Below are 18,480 nucleotides of genomic sequence, written 5' to 3'. Positions count from 1 at the left end.
TGACTTATCTCGTGCTATTCGTACTATCCATCCTCTGCCATTCTACTAATGTGTTCGTTCCACTCCTGTTTCGGTTTTGTCACCAATCCATTTATCTCTTCTATATTGCAAGCTCTTCTTATGTTTTCGCTTCTCTTCCTATCCAACAGACTTTTCCCTGATATTCGTCGAAGTATTTTCATCTCTGTTGTTTTTAGTAGTCGTCTCGTTTTAGATGTGTCAGGTCTTGTCTCCGCCGTGTATGTTAATATAGGTCTAATTGCTGCTTTATAGATTATTGTGTTTTTGTCTTGTCTTAGGTATTTGTTCGTCCAGATTGTGTCATTAAGAGATCTCGCCGCTTTACTTGCTTTTAAGCCTTGTTGTCGTACTTCTTCTTCAACATCTCCGTAACTAGTTATATCTATTCCCAGATATCTAAACCTTGCTTCCTGCTTTATTATTTTCCCATCAATTTCGATTTTACATCGTAGTGGGTATTTAAATGTTGTCGTACATTGAATGGAATTATTCATACTGAATGAAACAATATGGACAAATAAAAATATCGGGAAAGAAATGAAAGGCGGAATTTACAAAACAGTCATAAGATCAATAATGACATACGTGGCAAAAATACAACCCAACACAGCAGACATCGCGACAGTAAACTATAAAATGAGATGATCTCGTGGTGATCGGTTAGTTTTATTTGGAAATTTGAGTGGCAATATAGACATTTTTATTAAGTACGTATTTGGGGGAAAGAGGTTATTTTCGTGGAAAGTTTTATGTTAATTTAACATAATTACACACAGACAAAATAAATGGCATGGGAACTTGAAAAACAGCATGGCTTGGTACAGTGCTAACCAAAATTTTAAAAGCCAGAAAAATAAAACGCTACAATATAAACTGGAGGTCGGGAAGTAAAGTTCACCAATGGTTAAAGGGCTAAAGAAGTAAGTTGCAATAAGCCACATCTCTGCTTGTTTCTCATAAAATGGCCTAGATATTCTAATTTGGGTTCTTTGTGTGAATGATCTCGTATTTCTTCCCCATTCTACGTAGAACCTTAACGTTAATTGCCCGGTCTTAAAATTCCCCATTACACATCACAAGCTTTTTAAAAAAAGTTTCAGAAAGCATTCAAGCCTTCACTCTGTATAATAAGATAAGAAAATACATATCATCTGAGAATAGAGACTTTCTTATATCGAGAGCCTCAAGCTTTTTTAAAAACAGTTTCAGAAAGCATTCGAGTCTCTATTCTTTATAATAAGATAGAAAATACATAACATCTGAGGATAGAGACTTTGGTATTGAGTGGTCAATAACGACTCTTGAAGATATCTTTTATCATTATGAATGCTGATCTGTTTCTGTTTTCTCACTTCTAGATTTTCTTCTTTAATTAACTCTTTTATAGCTTTTTTTTTCATGAAATTTGTTATTGCCGCCAGTCTCATCTATTCTGTAGCGTAGCTTTTTTTTCTGAGTATCTAGGAGTTAGCATAATGCCTGATACACCTACCTGGGTAACCAGTTATTTTTAGAATAAATTATCGTAGCTCTCTTTTCTACGTACTTATAGTACTACTAGGAGAAAGTACTCATTGCTTGCATATTTTTATAAACGATATACAATAATGCTGGCCTATTTTAATACAATGCCCAAATCTTTACCGTAAAATCTGCAAAGTATGCCCATATCTACTAATCAACGACAACATATTTATGATGTAATATATTTCAACAAATCTGACACATTTTCCTTTTTAAGATTAGATTGGTTTTTATGCGTGGCGAATTAAAAATGCAAGATGCATACAATTGTTTCAGATAAGAATAGAAAACCAATAACTAGACAAATTACACCACCTATTCTAAATTTCATTACATCGTTTCACATTGGTTTTTTATACGGTCTGCGCTTATCTCAGTAAATAAGATTTTAACTCGGTCGTGGTCTAGTTACTCTGAAACACATGGGTGATCATGAAATGCTATCGTCAAGTTGCAGATCAATTACTTCTATTAAGGACTTCACTGTTTTTTTTTTCTTTAAAGAAATAAAATTAATTAAGTGTTGCACACCAAATCGAAAAACCAATTTTGATTAACCATGTTTTATCTACTTTTTTTTTATCGTATTGGATCTGCTGATTTTGTGTTGAGTAGCATCTGTTATAATTAATTTCCTTGGATTTAAGAATAAAACGACCACGTTGTGTTTTTAAAATGACAAATTATACCTAAATCAAATAAACTTGATAGGGCTCAAAGAGCCCCCTGTCTCATTCCGCTGCCTATTTCTATAGGTTCTGTAGTTTGTCCATCTATTCTGACTTCCATTTTCTTGTTTTGGCTCCGCTTGTTGACCTTTTGAGAACCTTGGTGTGGATTTTGTCGGTCCCTATTTCAATTAAAACTTTCTCTGCCTCTTATCTAGTGATCTCCCTGATCTTCAGTGTTTAACTCCAAGACACTTCCTAATTGGAAGTAGTCTAACAGCTTACCCTGAATCTGATATTACCAAAGTACCAGAACATAGACTTCCTTTCTGTCAACGTCTTTCCTTCATTTAGCAAAACTTTTGGAAACGGTGGTCGGTTGAGTACCTCCATAGACTCCAAAATAGGTCAAAATGGATGTCATCTGCTGAAAACTTGAAGATTAATGATATAGTTTTAGTCAAGGAGGATACCATGCCTTCTATCCCTGGTCGTGATGATAAGGTAAGACTAGTAAAACAACAAACCCTTTGTCGTTTGCCTCCTATTGGTTAGTTGTTTTAATATCTTATCCTCTTAGCGTAAGAATTGTTTTTATTTGCTGTATTTTCCTCATCTCGTTTTTGTTGTTGTTTTATCTCCAACATAAAATTACTTTGTTCCCCTTTATTTTACAAAACTCTTACGTAAAATAACTTTTACGTCACGCCTCCCTTTAGATTTAAAACCTTTAAAAATCTGTACGTTAACGAATGACATTTTTCAAGACACTCTCGCCTTACTCTACATAAAATACACACTGTACAGTCGATACTCGATAAGTTAAAAAACTGTCATTTTTCTTAAGCGTTTTAGTTCAAGATTAACAGATATTTCCATAAACAGATAACTTACTACCAGCGCATTTACAAAATTATTGTAAATTAGTAGATTTATGTTAAGTGTTATGAAGTTTGAAAGAATAAAATCTTGTTGTATTTTAATAATACGACACCCCAATCTTGGAAGGCGTTTTGCTAGGACTACGTCCCCAATCATTATATATATATATATATATATATATATATATATATATATATATATATATATATATATATATATATATATATATATATATATCAATCCGCAGTTTATTAGGGCTGCAGTCAGTAGGTTTGGCCGGGATGTTATAGAAACACTCTTTTGACTTTAGGTCGAGCTTTTGGAACTCTTTTATTCCTTCTTCAAGACACTGTAATTAGAAGAAAGTGTAAATATTTACAACATATTTCAAATTGTTATTACAACTTACTAGTCGTTGAGATTATTTTTGCAAAGCTACGACACTCAACATTAAAAACACTTATATAAAATATAACATTTAAAATAATGGACAATATACATTTTAAAATTTAGTTGGAAAGTTAAAATTTTGTTAGTAACATCTTTGCATGGTGTGTTTGACTACTGGTGTGTTTGACTGGTGAAAACTAGGGTTATCAACTTATCACACATCGAGTTCAGGGACAAGGGACTAAAAAAGTTGAGATCTATACTACAAGAGAACTCATATCCTACAGGGCTTTTGAATAAACTCATTTTTGGTTCTCCTTTTCCTTTGCAATTTTCTGACAACCAAAATTTTCATAATAATGAGGTGAATGAGGTCCGACAACTGACACAGACATTGACACAGAACACATCAGAGCTACCACAATCTAAAATAACGTATGGTTGCCTACCCTATATTCCAGTTCTCACACCTAAGCTATTGAACATTTTCAAAAATGTTAGTGGCTTAAAAATTGCAACTAAGAATGTGAAAACGGTGTCGAAGTTGTACACAAAGACAAAGGATCCTTTCACAATACAGGAGTCATCGAATGTTGTTTATTCTATACCGTGTTCCGATGGTAAAAACGTGTATATCGGAGAATCATCTCGTAATTTTCACAATGGAGTAATATCACATCGCAGCGACATAAAAACCAAAAAGATAAACGCATGTGCGCTCACAGAACATGCATTAACTTTAAAACATGAATTTAATTTTGAAGATTCCTGTATTCTGGCTAAGGAAAAAAACCATTCAAAACGTGTTTTCTTGGAAATGTGTTTCATAAAATCTAATACGTCTTGTATAAATAAAAAGTCAGACATAGATAAATTGAGCAACATTTATTGTTACTTAATGACAAAACATCAAAAATAAAATAAAGATTTACTTTTACATATACACACCGTAATACACCTGCATACAAAACATGTTGCATACTATCAAGACAGGTTTAATATACTACTTCCATTAATATAATAGCAAGAACTTCTAATTACTTTTTAATCACACTTTTTGTTTTTTTTTCTGTTCTCTATGGATCTAAAATTTTAACTTTCCAACTAAATTTTAAAATGTATATTGTAATGTATATTGTCCATTATTTTAAATGTTATATTTATATAAGTGTTTTTAATGTTGAGTGTCGTAGCTTTGCAAAAATAATCCAAACGACTAGTAAGTTGTAATGACAATTTGAGATATGTTGTAAATATTTACACTTTCTTCTAATTACAGTGTCTTGAAGAAGGAATAAAAGAATTCCGAAAGCTCGACCAAAAGTCAAAAGAGTGTTTCTATAACATCCCGGCCAAACCTACTGACTGCAGCCCTAATAAACTGCGTTGTTTGTTTATATCGACAGTCAATAACATCCAGTATTTCTTATATATATGTATGTATATATATATATATATATATATATATATATATATATATATATATATATATATATATATTTAAGCATAGGAGTATCTGTATTTTACATAGATTTAAAACATATTATATATTCAAAACCTGTGTATTATGTAAGCAAGGAAACATTCCTATATTTTTTACTTTTTCATTCATAATTAAGACACGTAAATGACGCCAAAACTTCCTGTATATGAGTTTGTATTTCCGTCTATCTCAAGCTGATGAGAGCCACTGGATCAAATATAAATATAATCATTGACCGAAGCACAAACTTGTGACAGAATATGATCAAGCGCCGTACGTCCCGATGCATATTATTAGAAAAAAAAAACAAGATATATTTTTGCAATTACGACTAAAACGTTTTCAGAAAACACTCTATATCCCAACCGATCCCCTTCGAGGACACCGTCCCCAGCTTCTGACTGTTCTCCGCGGCTAGGTCGAAGAGGCAGCAATTTTAGGAGAAGCAACAGCCCTTCTAGCCCCATATTGGGGTCTAGAAGGGGATCCACTACGGGTTACGAACAGTATCAGAAAAGTTTATTAGAAGTACCCATTTGTATAGATTACGGAGATCCGTCCAGCGATGATTTGAGTTCCGAATGGGATTCTGATGTACCGGAACCAAAGAGGGATGTGACAACTAAGGTATTTTAAAATGTAAAACAATTATTTAGTATTTATGAGTTATTATGTAATTGCAGATTTCTTTTTAAATAGTTAGTAACTGATAATTATATATGATTATTGTTATGATTAAACAGTTTAACAAAAACGTAAATGAATGATTAGTCCTGGTAGTTACTTCTCCGTAATTGGACCCAGTATAAAGTACTAAGCGATCTTTGTACCGGTAAGACAAAGGTTCGTGACCTAACCCAATTTCTAAGCTCTGACGTCAATGAATAATTTTGTACTACCAGTACCTAAATACATATTTATCATAACGAGTATGATCGTCTTGCGTTAATTATTATTAACACGTGGGGGAGATAGGAGTACAATAATTAATGTGACCAATCTTATAATTATAATTTCTAACGAAGCAAATGATTAAATTAATAAATTTATTATAAATTTATTTCCAGCGTGTTTTAAAATTCTTTAGCTCATATGAGGTGTTCGCTTTTACTTTTTTTATTCATATTCATTCATAATACTACCGTTTGATAACCACTGGATAGTTGTTTCAGCCATTAAGACTTATATAATGATATATCTCTCATGATCATGAAACTGTATTCAGTCATTATTGTAATTATTACCTCGACAACTCTTTCTGAGTCTGGGCTTAATCTATGATTTACCGCCATTCTGAGCAGCTGCTTTTTTGTGTGTTTTTTTTTTGTTATTTTTACAGTGCTTCTTTGGTTGTTTTTTAAATAATTCTTAAGTAAATGTTAGTAATGATAAAAACAATCCAACGCACACCTCTTTTTACGGAAGTCTATGGAGACAGACTTCTGCCTGAAGCGGATATTGGAGTATGTCTTGTGACGGGTAGCTCTATTAGACAGCAGACTCAGTAAAACTTATAATTAATTAAAATAAAAATATATTTAGAACAAACAAATAACAAAATAAAATTATATTCGAGATAACAATAATCAAACGCCAATCCTACGGTGGCAGCTCAGTTTGGCGACCCACTGTTTAATACCTGCGAAAATATATAGCAGAGGAGTAGAGATGGAACGGACCGATCAATACTCGTTTCAGCGAGGAGCGGAAAGCGACTAATCAACACATAGCTACGGGAAAGAATAGGTTTTCTCAGATCAATACTTTAAAACTGGATACGGAACTGCTACTAGATCAATACTCTAACAGAAGTGGTTGGTCACTGGTCACTGGTCACTGGTCACTGGTTGGTTCAGTCAAAACCCTAGGGCCAGTGAAGTTGTTATCAGATTAACACTCTGAGAGAACTTGAACTCTCTCGTGTGGCGGCTGCTGTTTTATACGATCCTTGGCCTTCCATCTCCTCTAGCGATGGAAGAGAAACTTGCAATGCGAGTGCGTGTGTATGGAGCGCTGACGGGACCCAGGCATAACTTTTTTAAAATATTTAATATGACAAATTTAATTTTATAAAATATTTAGATAAGCATTTATTGTGTGATTTTGTTAAATGCGTTTTATGCAAATATATTAGTCAATTTATAATTCAGAATACTAAACAGAGCATCTCTAGTATTGTTGCGGTAAGAAATATAGTAGAACAACAGGTTTTAAAAGTTCTGCTTTAAGTTATAGTGCGGCGGCTGGTTATCCTGGTAATTAAATATTTAATTATTTTTTTTACTTAGGTATATACCGTTAAAGCAGGACATACCCTAAGTGCTAAAATTAATTTGGACCATTTTGTATTTACATTTCACCTTACAGGAACAACTGCGTTTTTTAGCGAGACGTCCTCGGTTACTTGCGGAACTTGCCGTCTGCCGCAGGAAAGTTTACTTGATAACGCCAAACACCCACTTGATATTTTGGTCTCGTCTATCGAAATTATACCTACAATACTCTGAGGATTAATGAAATCATAGGCTGTTTTAATGAAAAAACCGTTTATTTAGAAAAAAATTATATTTTGACAAAACTATAAAGGTGAAATTACATCATTTAGTAGGAAATATATCCCCCTTTGGCTGCAATTACTGCTTTTAACCCTTTTGGCATATATTCTACGATCTTCTGACAGTTCCCAGATATCCTTTCACCTCGAAACGAAACCTGAATGACCGCTTCTATCATTTTTATTTTTGCGGTACAGTCGATTTTGCGCAGTCTACCTTTGCAAATGGCCCATAAATTTTCAATGGGGTTCAGTTCTGGCGAATTAGCGCGCCAATCTATAAAACATTAATCTTCTTATTCTTGAAAAATTCCATCATTTGCTTTGACTTGCGACAGGGAGCAGAATCCAGTTGAATTTCAGTTGAAGAATCTCTCCTACTTGGGGCTGACCTTTTTGGAGTTCTGTGGCCAAACACTGTTCCAACAGAATTTGCATTTTTGGCTGTTCATCATGCCTTCAATTGGTACCAAAGATCCAACCTCCATGTTTGAAAAACATCCCAAAACATTTTGACTGAATGTTTTACAGTTTGATCAATATGAGATGGTGTAAGGTTTTCATTTTCAGACTTCCTGACAAATTTCTACCGCTGTCCCTGAACTATAAAGTGAGTTTCATCTGTATATAGGATATTTCTCTAATCGTCTACAATTAGAGTATTTTTAGACCCACAATAGCCATTGTCTCTATTCGTTCAGTTAGAAGCTGTTTTTTTTGTGGAAACAAACAGTTGAGTTATAAATCACTACACTTGATGCTAGATCTTTTTGGAGCACTTAACTTGTTTTTTTGGGTCCAATTTGCTCTTTCGAAGTAAAAAGCTTTTATCTGCTGGTGTAGTTTTTCTCTTCCTTCCGTATTTGCCTAACCGTTTCACATCCATTGATTCCGTTTCTCGTTTATGCTTTAAAATCTTGCTTACTACCCTCTGACTCACTCCACACTTTCTTGCGATTTCTTTTTGTGACAGATGTCACAATGTGTGTTTACTGAACGTGATAGTCTGCTCTAATGACCAAAAACAACACAGAATTATACAAAAAAACACAAACTTAGTAGAAAATGTCCTAAAACACCATCAAATAAAAGGCAAAGAAAAGTAAGGTTATCTTTTCAATGCTTGGTCAGTTGTCAATGTGTGGACAGTGTTGCCAACTGTGAATATTAAAAAATGTCACAATGATTTCATTAATTTCCACAATACTGTAATAAATATTTACCGCAATTATTTAAAAATTTCCTTTTTTCGTTAAATCTAGCATTGCATTTAAAAGGCCCAGAGCGAAAGGGTTAAACTCCTGTCGAGTCCATTTTCGAACTGCCCGCTTTAACAATTAAATTGCCTTCCTGTGGGACGTGGACCTCACGTTTGGAAACATGGGACTGTTAGAAGCTTTAGATAAAATCTAAATGTAGCAACTACATTCATATAGAAATTTGCCTTCTTGATGAGGTAATTTTGCTTCCCTTGAAACTATAGGCAGAAAGTAACAAAACTGGTAAACAAAGGCGATTGAAAAATGTCTGTATTTAAGATAGGTATAGATCAGCAAAGAGAGCAAACAGGAATAAAATCGCACAGATAAATAAAACAATAACGGGCTACTACCAAGCTCATCAGTTTAAAAAAGGTTAGATTAGAGTGAAAGTTAAGCTTGTTAATAAGAAGAAAAATAAAAATAAAAAAAACAAAAAGAAAAATAAAAAAAAGTATAAAAATTTTGTCTATTGGTCAATGAATATTAATCATACAGCTCGCAAAGTATAGAAAGTCTGTTTATACACAAAATACTCGGTTTTTTAGTTATCGTTGTATAATACAACTAATTTGACACTTAGAACAAGCTTTATCTATAGTATACCTTCATTAATAATGTAAAAACTACTTTTTTCTTAAAAAATACAGCTATAAAGTATACATTGACGTCAATATCTACGAGAGAAGTACACTGAAATTGAATGTCACGTTCTTTAGTACTATTCTCACGTTTTTATGAACATGCTAGTATTCTTTAAATGGCGTGAAAGCTCGTTAATACTTTCTTCGTTTAACATTAAGTTTTGCGATTCTGAATCATTTCTGTAAATGCGGAAAATGTACGTCAAAATTATTGTGTTATGCTCTTTGTTGTAATATATAATATGTATTACATCCATTATGGTTAAAATATGTTTTTTTAAAATAATCTACGGTGAAAATAAAAAAATACCAAAACAAACATTTCTGTCTAATTAAAATGAAATTATTAAAGACTTTATTGGAATAACGTAGATTATATACACCATAGTGGTAGTGGCCACAATTAAAGAGAAATTGAAAAAAAAAAGATGAATAGAGCTATTGAGCATATTGATAAGAAATTATTTCGGTCACATTAAAAAGCAGAAGCAGATTTGTTTTTGAGGCAGCCAAACATTAAAAGAAAAATAAATCAGCATAGAAGAGGAACCGTTGCTTAATGTGACTCTGCGTTACGTTGGGTTGAATTTACAACAGAAGCTCAGAAAGGTGGCGCATGTTGAGCGTGTTTTTTAAGACAGTAGAAGCAGTATTGGGTGACCTAAGTAGACTAATCTCGAACCTTGGCTGATCCAGGATAAGTGCAAGGAGAACTCCATAAATTTATATCAGATGCAGGAATGAATGAAGGTTTTTAAAATTGAAATATCTAGAGGAAGTAACTTCCCATGGCTTTTAGTGTCTTTATAATTAAGCGATGTCTAGAGGAAGTCATTTCTCGTGGCAATTTTTAGTAACTACTGACTATATTATACCACCGACAGTGCTGGATGAGATCTGATGGCTGAGGATATGAAAAATACTTGACACTTTATATTAAATCTATATTTTCATAGAGATAGTTGTTTTCTATTTTATTTTTAGAAAAACTCCTCTTCTTCTTTCTTTATTCTAGACCAATTCTACTCTTTTTTACTGGCTAGCAGCCAACCATTAGTATCATCTACCCCACATGTATTTACCAGTTTCACAATTGTTTTCTTGCCTAGAGAGTCTTTGTCATACATTTTGTTTAGTAGCTGATAGGTGTCACCTATCACCATGTTAGCCGTGCTTTAGGTGCGTAAGTTGCGTGGAGGACAGGTGTCAGCCATTTTTAGATTGTCATATTTTTGCAAAAAAAATGTTTTTAAACCAAATAGAATGAAAAATAAGCAGATTTAATAACTTCTTCTGACTTTTTCTTTTTCTTCACTGGCTTTACAACTCGAGGTGAGTCTTCGCTGCATCCACTATCGCCCTCCATCCTCTACGAGCATGTGCTTCTATTTCCCATTGTTGTACCCCAATTCTAGATAAATCGGCTTCAACATCATCTTTTCATCTTTTTATCGGTCGGCCTACTGATCTTCGACCATCTGGTCTTTCAAAAAACACTGTCTTTAACACGTTGTCATCCTCTGATCTTACCACGTGACCTGTCCATCTTATTCGGTTTGCCTTGATATGTCTAACTATGTTTTTAGTTCCATACAGAGTCACCAATTCAGCATTGCGGCGTCTTCGCCAATCCGCTGTGAATTCATCTCTTTGAGGGCCAAATATTATTCTGAGAACCTTTCTTTCAAATACTAGAAGCTTATTGATTTCCCGCTGGTTGAGAGTCCATGTTTCACTGCAATAATATGTAATAATTGGGCGAATAATCGACTTGTACAGTGTTAATTTAGATTTTCTTTTTAGCAGCTTCGATCTTAATAATGTTGAAAGAAAGTATAATGTTCTATTTCCCGCAGCTATCCTTGCCGAGACTCTTTTTCTATGTCGTTGTCCACTATGATTATCGCCCCCAGGTATTTAAACTCCTTAACTACTTTGAAGTTGTGATCATTAATACTGATGTTCTGCCTAACTCTTGGTCTTGGATTTTTGGTTACTACCATGTATTTCGTCTTTTCTTCATTTATTCGGAGACCCATATTACCTGTTTCCTCCTCGAGCTGTGAAAACACCTTTCTCACGTCTCTTGTAGAATGCGTGACTGCATCTATATCATCAGCAAAGGAAAGCAACAGTTTTGATCCTTGATCAGCAAATCCTCCTGTCAGCTCAGACGATATTTTATTTAGTGCATATTCTAAAGCAAAATTGAACAGCAACGGTGACAAGGGGTCCCACTGCCTAACATCTGAATTTATACCAAATGGCATCGATGTTCTGCTTCCTATCTTTACTTGTGCATATGAGTCTGTCACGCACATTTGCGTTAAGTCAACCAATGAAAAATAAGTACTGGTTACATTAACCAATTTTTATTCATATACTTAGTTAAAAACAATATACTATTTCTATTCAAAATCTGCGAAAAATGGAAACCAGAAATAATATCACTCATCTAGGCATTGATAACAAATATCTTATAAATGATCAACGCATGCCCACTTGCGGCACTTTATACTGTAACCATTTCAAAACCTTCAAAATATTTATTGTTATAATTCCGAGTAAATATTCAAAATAATGTTGCTCGCGTTATCTATCCACCGAGTGCGGAAGCATCTAACCTACTCCAAGAATCAAAATGTAGTCCTAATGGTTTCGACCTATGCCGCCTCAAAATTGGAGCGCTCGTAAACTCTTCGACATTCATCTTTCTTTCTCTATTTGTACGTCCAACAAACAGAACGAAAATTTTGGTTTGAGTGGTCTCTTGACCAGGTAAGCCGAAAAATTCCTTTTCTTTTATATATTTTCAAATAAATAATCATTTTAGATCCTTACCGGGAGCACTAATAGTTGCTAGAACTACGTTTATTGGGCCGATGTTGTCTAAATAGCTATGAATTTATGGTATGTGTTCTGAAACCATTAATTCGTTTGGAGAATATCCGGTTTGCTTAGCCACACAATCCTATAAATTTTTATGGTGAATATTATGTTTTTGCAGTGATAGATCCGATAGAACATATCTACCAGCCGAGTACCTAGAGGGTAAAAAAAAATATATCCTTTCTACACGCCACACTAATAATTGGATAATTCAGGTTGTAACTACTAACAGAGGGTTAAACGATTTGAGTATGAGGTTAAATTTATTGATGTGAAAGTTGTTGTAGGTCGTCCTCGTTTTCGGCAACCAACGCTGAGTGATCTGCATAACACAAAATTTTAATCTTATTTTTTATTCATTAATCATTTCACGCATTTTCCTTATGATTTTATCCATAATAATATTGATTAGGAACGGGCTCAGTAAATTTACCCTGACGAAAGCCATTCCCAGCTTGTATTGAATTGGTAAGTTCTCCGTCTATTTTAGCTTGAATTTGATTCCCTTTATGTATGTTTTCCACAGTTTTGATTAGATTACGTGGAATTTGTCTACCACGGAGAATATGTATGATGTCTTTTAGTTGGACACGGTTGAATGCCTTCACTGGATCAATATACGGGCAGGATTGTTCTATTCTATTGACTTTTCTGTTATTTATCCCAAGACAAAGGCGGTGTCTGCGTAAGATCTGCATGATCGGAATCATTGTTGTTCGTCCTCTAGGGTTATAAGGCCATTAGTCTTGTTTATTATAATCTTTAGAAAGATCCAAGTTTAACAACCTTTTTGCCTCTATTGCCAGCGTAAAAATTGTTGCCTTTTTCATTGACCTCTTCTTCCTTTTACTTTGCCTGATAAAATCAATCTTAAAACCTCATGTGTGTGACTTCTCATTACTTGTCCTAAATGGAAAACTTTTCTAGAAGGTGTTTAAGTTGTTTGTTAGCAATTCACGCTTGGTCAGCCAAATTTTGGCCACGACAGATATTCCTGGAAGATCAAAATGAAGAAAGCGCTTTTCTAGACGAACCACCAGCCTGTAACCTACTAACAGATGCTCCACAAAGCGATATTTTAAGCGACTGGTCGCTGTGGCTCAGTCTGAACCGTCCTGATACTGGGCTCAGAAACTATAGTTATTAAGACACGAAAAAGTAAAGTAAAAGTAAAAATTAGTAGTAGAAAGTCAAGTAAAAATTGTTATTGTACTAATGGAATATAAATATTCCTAACATCGGCGAATCAGCTTTATTAGTTTGGGTTTTTGTAGTTTACTTTAATCGCTATCGACACTGACTTCATTCTACCTGGTTAGAGGTTGCTATTAGCAGTTGTTGGTGCAATGTTTTACTAATAATGGTCACCTGGATGATGTGCGTCGGCTCAAAACTCTTACAAAATCTTTCTAATGAAACCTAAAAGTTGAAACACGTGTAAGAGAATGATAAGAGACTCGAATTGAATCGAAATGCAACCATCTATATTTATTTTAAAGGAAAAGTATCCCGCGTAGGAATTTTAGCCTTTTATCAGGAACTGAACACTTTTAAATAAAACCTAATTCGTTTTTTATGTTTTTGACAAAACATTTGTTTTATTAAAAACTGCTGTAAATCTCCATAGTCATCTTTGAGCTAAAACTTTTAAGGTACAGATACGAACAGAGTTAGTATTTACAGCATCGCGAACAAATCTTGAGCTTATAATTTGAACATAATTGAGTTTTTATATGTGCTAGCTTAACATATACTTGTAAAATTATTGTATGGGTTCTCCAAGGTATCACTTTGGATTGACATAAATTAGTATATTTATATTTAAAGTTAAAAATATTCTTTTTTCTATTTTTAATTGTTTATTTTTAAATTTTTTATCATTATGTACCAGAAATATTGCTATCATTATTATCGAAAACTAACTTATTAGTGTCACTTCTGAAATGTTTTTCGTAATATTTTTTTTAAATGAAGCTAGATAATTTTTACCTATCATCATTTAAACATTTAAATTACTATGTGACAGTTAAAATATGTCATCCATTAAATTGAACGTAGTTCCTACTTTTAAACAATGTCCTCACTCATCAGAATGTATTATGCCGATGCGGGCAGAAAGTCTTTCGTATAACAACAGTTGTGACGTCAATGTCTAGTGACGTCAATGCATTAGAATATTCAGACCAATATGGTGTCAATACACCGTCTAGAGATTTGTACAGGTTTTCTAAACGGAACATAAAGAAGAAAGGCTTGTTTAAGAAGTCAAAATCGAACTTTGTCTACCAGGCAGGTCAAAAGTTTGAAAAGATAAAATGTTTATTTTTTATAACATAGATTTGAAACGATACCAACTGATATTTTAAAGTCAGATTAATAGGACAAATTAATAACCGTTCTTACGGCAAAACTTCTTCATTATCTTCACTAATATGGAGATTAAAAATATACCTGGAAAATAAATTTAAAAGATCGAAAAGAAAATGCAATTTAATGTACCTAATATCAATTAAAAACTTATACCTATATTTAACTAAGTTTCACAAAATATTAAGTGGCATCGTCGGAGGAATATTAATGGTTTAAGACTGTTTTTAATAAAGGTACTGGAAAATGTTTTAGATAAGATTCCCAAAGAAGAATCGGTATACGATCTAAAGTTTCAATGCCTTACATATTCAGATGACCTTATGCTAATAGAAAGGTCAAAGTACTAGTTAAAGATTCATTATAATCAGGAGACTAGAAAATACTGCAAAGATGGAAGAAAAATACTACAAAGAAAAAACTAAGTATACAAAAATGAGAAGCGACAGCGAGAAACAAAAGGGGTATTTAATAATCGAACCCACAGACGAAAGAATATTATGAACAAGTGAAATTTGATAAGTTTAGAAGATTATCAATACGTGGCAAAACTGGGACAGCTAGCTAATGGTGCCAGCTCGAATAGAAGTAGAGAAAAAATTGGATTTTTAAGTGTAATTTGGTAATGGATTTAGTCGTAGATATTTTAATTGTAAATATCATAAATGTTATATAATAATCTGTTTTGTATTCATAAATAAACTTGGTACCATTTGGTTAATCAATATATTATGGAGCTCACTCCATCAAAGTACTATAATGGTTTTGACAAAAATGGTGAACCATCAAACCGCATTTTGCGGATTAAGATTTGTAGGGAGAAGCACTGAGAAGGTTTTGTCTAGAGTACTAATCGCTGTACCTTGATAGTAAGGTTTTGCCATAATCGGTTTATTATTGTAGATGTGTAGACACTTTTCTGTTAGTGTATTGAGTAAGAGTAGATGTTTTGGATTTGATGCAATAAATGTGGCGTGTGTTAATGTGAGAAGTGTGCGACTGTGATGTAATGGCGGCTCTCTGAATTCTGACTCTACACTATAGAGGCTTTCTGTAGGGGTGAAGCGGAAACCAACAAAAAGCAGTTCTAAAGTCATTGTAAGCAAGTGAGTTAAGTGATTTTAGAGTTGTTTTAGTTGTGGATAAGTACATAATTGAACCAAAGTCGTTTTTGGTAACTTTCTGTCCAATTGAAATAGCAATCACATTCACTACTACTAACTAGGGGGTTCAAAAGTAAACAGCTTTACCTTTATAATATGTCTTGTGGTCTGTTTCCCTTAAAATTTTAACACATAATATTAATGTAGAAACAAACCGCAATCTCAAATATTTCTTCTCGATCACGTCTTTATTATTAACAGTTTTTATCTCTTGTGTATTTCCTTTTATGTACACGATAAACAAAACGTTTTATTATGTTTGTACAAAACCGCAGTAACCGTAATATGTATTAAAATACGTCGTTTTTTTCAAAGCGTGAATTCTTAGATTATATGAAAACAGAAAAGTACAAAATAACAATTATTCAATTATTACCGTCAACTGTTTTTTACACAGGTATTTTTTTTGTGTATAATCTGTTACGCAAATTACTTGAAACTCTTATAGTTGTTTATTTTTTAAAGGCAGTCGGAGGCTCGTACGTATACGTACCAAACTGAGACACGATTTTTTGAAATAAAAAATTAGCACTCTGTCCACTCTACTATTGAAGTAATCGTTACCAAATTTTGTAATATGTACAATTGCTACCATTTCCAATCTTTTTTTTAATTTCCATATTGCCAATATCAATTGAATTCTAGCAGGTAGCGGTGGGAAAATCTTTTTTTTGACATCACGGAATAAGACACCCTGTCATCTTCCGTCAAAATATCCAGAGAACCAGATATCCGACACTAGCAGGCTCAGCAGACCTCAGGGTAGTGCCGGATAAACTGTGCTCCGGCTAAAACTTTAACCACCATTCCAGAGTAGTGGTCTTACCATTGAATAAAAAACTAAAATCCATATATTAACCGTCACCTTAAAAGAATAATAAATACATTATACTGACGAAAATTTACAACTAACCATACCTATCATCATAAATCAGGAAAAAAATAGTTACCTAGAACTACCTATTACCAAAATAAAACAAGAGGACGAAAATATTTTCGTAAGGCCATAAACTAATTTTGGTACTTACGGGTTCTTGGCTTTCGAAAGAGAAGAAACAAGATTTCAGATCCCTGGTTTAATATCCTCCTCTATCCTCCTGCTCCTTCTTCTTCATCACCCCAAAGATCAGACAGTGTATTTCTCTCCATTGGCGCTCTCCTCTCATTATTATGTTTACCATGTTTCTTTCATTCAGCCTTAAACCCATTCGCCTCTGAAAGTCTTCCATCTTATTGGCCCACCTTTTCAACTGCCAGAACAGAGGATTTCCAACTCTGAGTGATTTTTAATATACTCTCCAGATTTGATCCCGATATTGTTTTGCCCTGCTTCCTGGCGTTTTGTCCGCCATCTGTATGCTCCTACCTTCTCCTTTTCCAGCCATACATCTAATATACGTGAACTCCCTCTTCATGGGGGCGGTTATGGTAGTTAAAATCGCTCCTGTTATGATTAAGCATGCTTATGGTTGAAGCTTATTCAGCTTCTCTTTTATTGACATTTGGACCACCATATTAGTGGTCCATACGTAATCATAGCTCTGACTACAGTCATATATTGAAAGTGCATCTAATTTTTGCAGTTTGTTGTAGGTTCCGTCTCTTTGCGAAACTGACTACTACTGTTGTGGCAACACCAAGTAAGGATGTTGAATGTTCTTTGTCGTGTGCTGGATAGAACATTACCTATTTTCCTCTTACCATAATTACTAGATCATCCGCGTAGGCCTGCACTTCTATTCCTTGTGCGTCAGGGAGCAAGATCAAGGCATCTACCAGGAGTGACCAAAGGAGTAGAGGAAGCACTCCCCTTCTGTGAACAACCCTTTTGGTTATATTTTGGTCAAAATCTCCTCTTTTTGCAGGTCTATCAGAATCAGCAAGTCTCAAACAGCAAATGTGAAGGTTGAGGGTAGGCTAACAGAAGAAATTCAAATCCGTCGAGGAGTCCGGCAGGGATGCATCTTGTCGCCACTTTTATTTAATCTGTATAGTGAAGCTATTTGTGAACAAGCACTCGAGGAAGAAGATCTTGGTCTGATAATAAATGGTGAGACGATCAACAATATAAGGTATGCTGACGATACGGTTCTCCTAACGGGAACGCTAGTAGAACTACAACATCTCGTTCAAAGTCTCAATATATACTGTCACAGTTACGGCTTGAAAATTAATTTGAACAAAACTAAATTTATGGTAATCACGAAATCAAAGAACATCAGAGCTAATCTTGTAATAGACAATACAACGATTGAGCGTGTGTCCTGTTATAAATATCTAGGTGCTTGGATCACAGACGATACTGATCAAACAAAAGAGATTAGATGTAGAATAGAAATCGCTAGATCAGTCTTTAATAGAATGCGCAAACTCTTTTGCAATCGTGATATCAATATAAAGTTACGAATACGAATGCTGCGGTGTTATGTCTTTTCTACCCTGTTGTATGGAGTAGAGGCTTGGACACTAAAACAGTTGACCACAAAAAACATCGAAGCTTTCGAGATGTGGTGCTATAGGCGCATTCTCAGAATATCATGGATGGACCGCGTCACTAACACGCAAGTACTCCAAACTTTAGACAAAAGATGCGAAATTCTAAATGAGATAAAAACTAGAAAGATGGAATACTTGGG

The 18,480-nt window shown here is 34.0% G+C and overlaps 1 protein-coding gene across 4 annotated transcripts in view; it reads left to right on the top strand.

Moving 5' to 3' along the window:
* Positions 1 to 18,480, top strand: part of IP3K2 (Inositol 1,4,5-triphosphate kinase 2) — a 229,704-nt gene that overhangs the window by 192,154 nt on the left and 19,070 nt on the right. Inside the window, exon 3 of one of the 4 annotated variants that reach the window (XM_072530444.1) lies at positions 5,315 to 5,595. The exons of the other annotated variants lie outside the window; for them this stretch is intronic. Within the exon in view, the coding sequence (XP_072386545.1) occupies positions 5,315 to 5,595 (281 nt within the window). The remainder of the gene's footprint in view (positions 1 to 5,314; positions 5,596 to 18,480) is intronic. 4 annotated transcript variants of the gene reach the window in all.

This window comes from Diabrotica undecimpunctata, chromosome 4, assembly GCF_040954645.1.
Source record: "Diabrotica undecimpunctata isolate CICGRU chromosome 4, icDiaUnde3, whole genome shotgun sequence".
Taxonomy (NCBI): Eukaryota; Metazoa; Arthropoda; class Insecta; order Coleoptera; family Chrysomelidae; genus Diabrotica; species Diabrotica undecimpunctata.
This window is presented reverse-complemented; position numbering and strand designations above follow the sequence as displayed.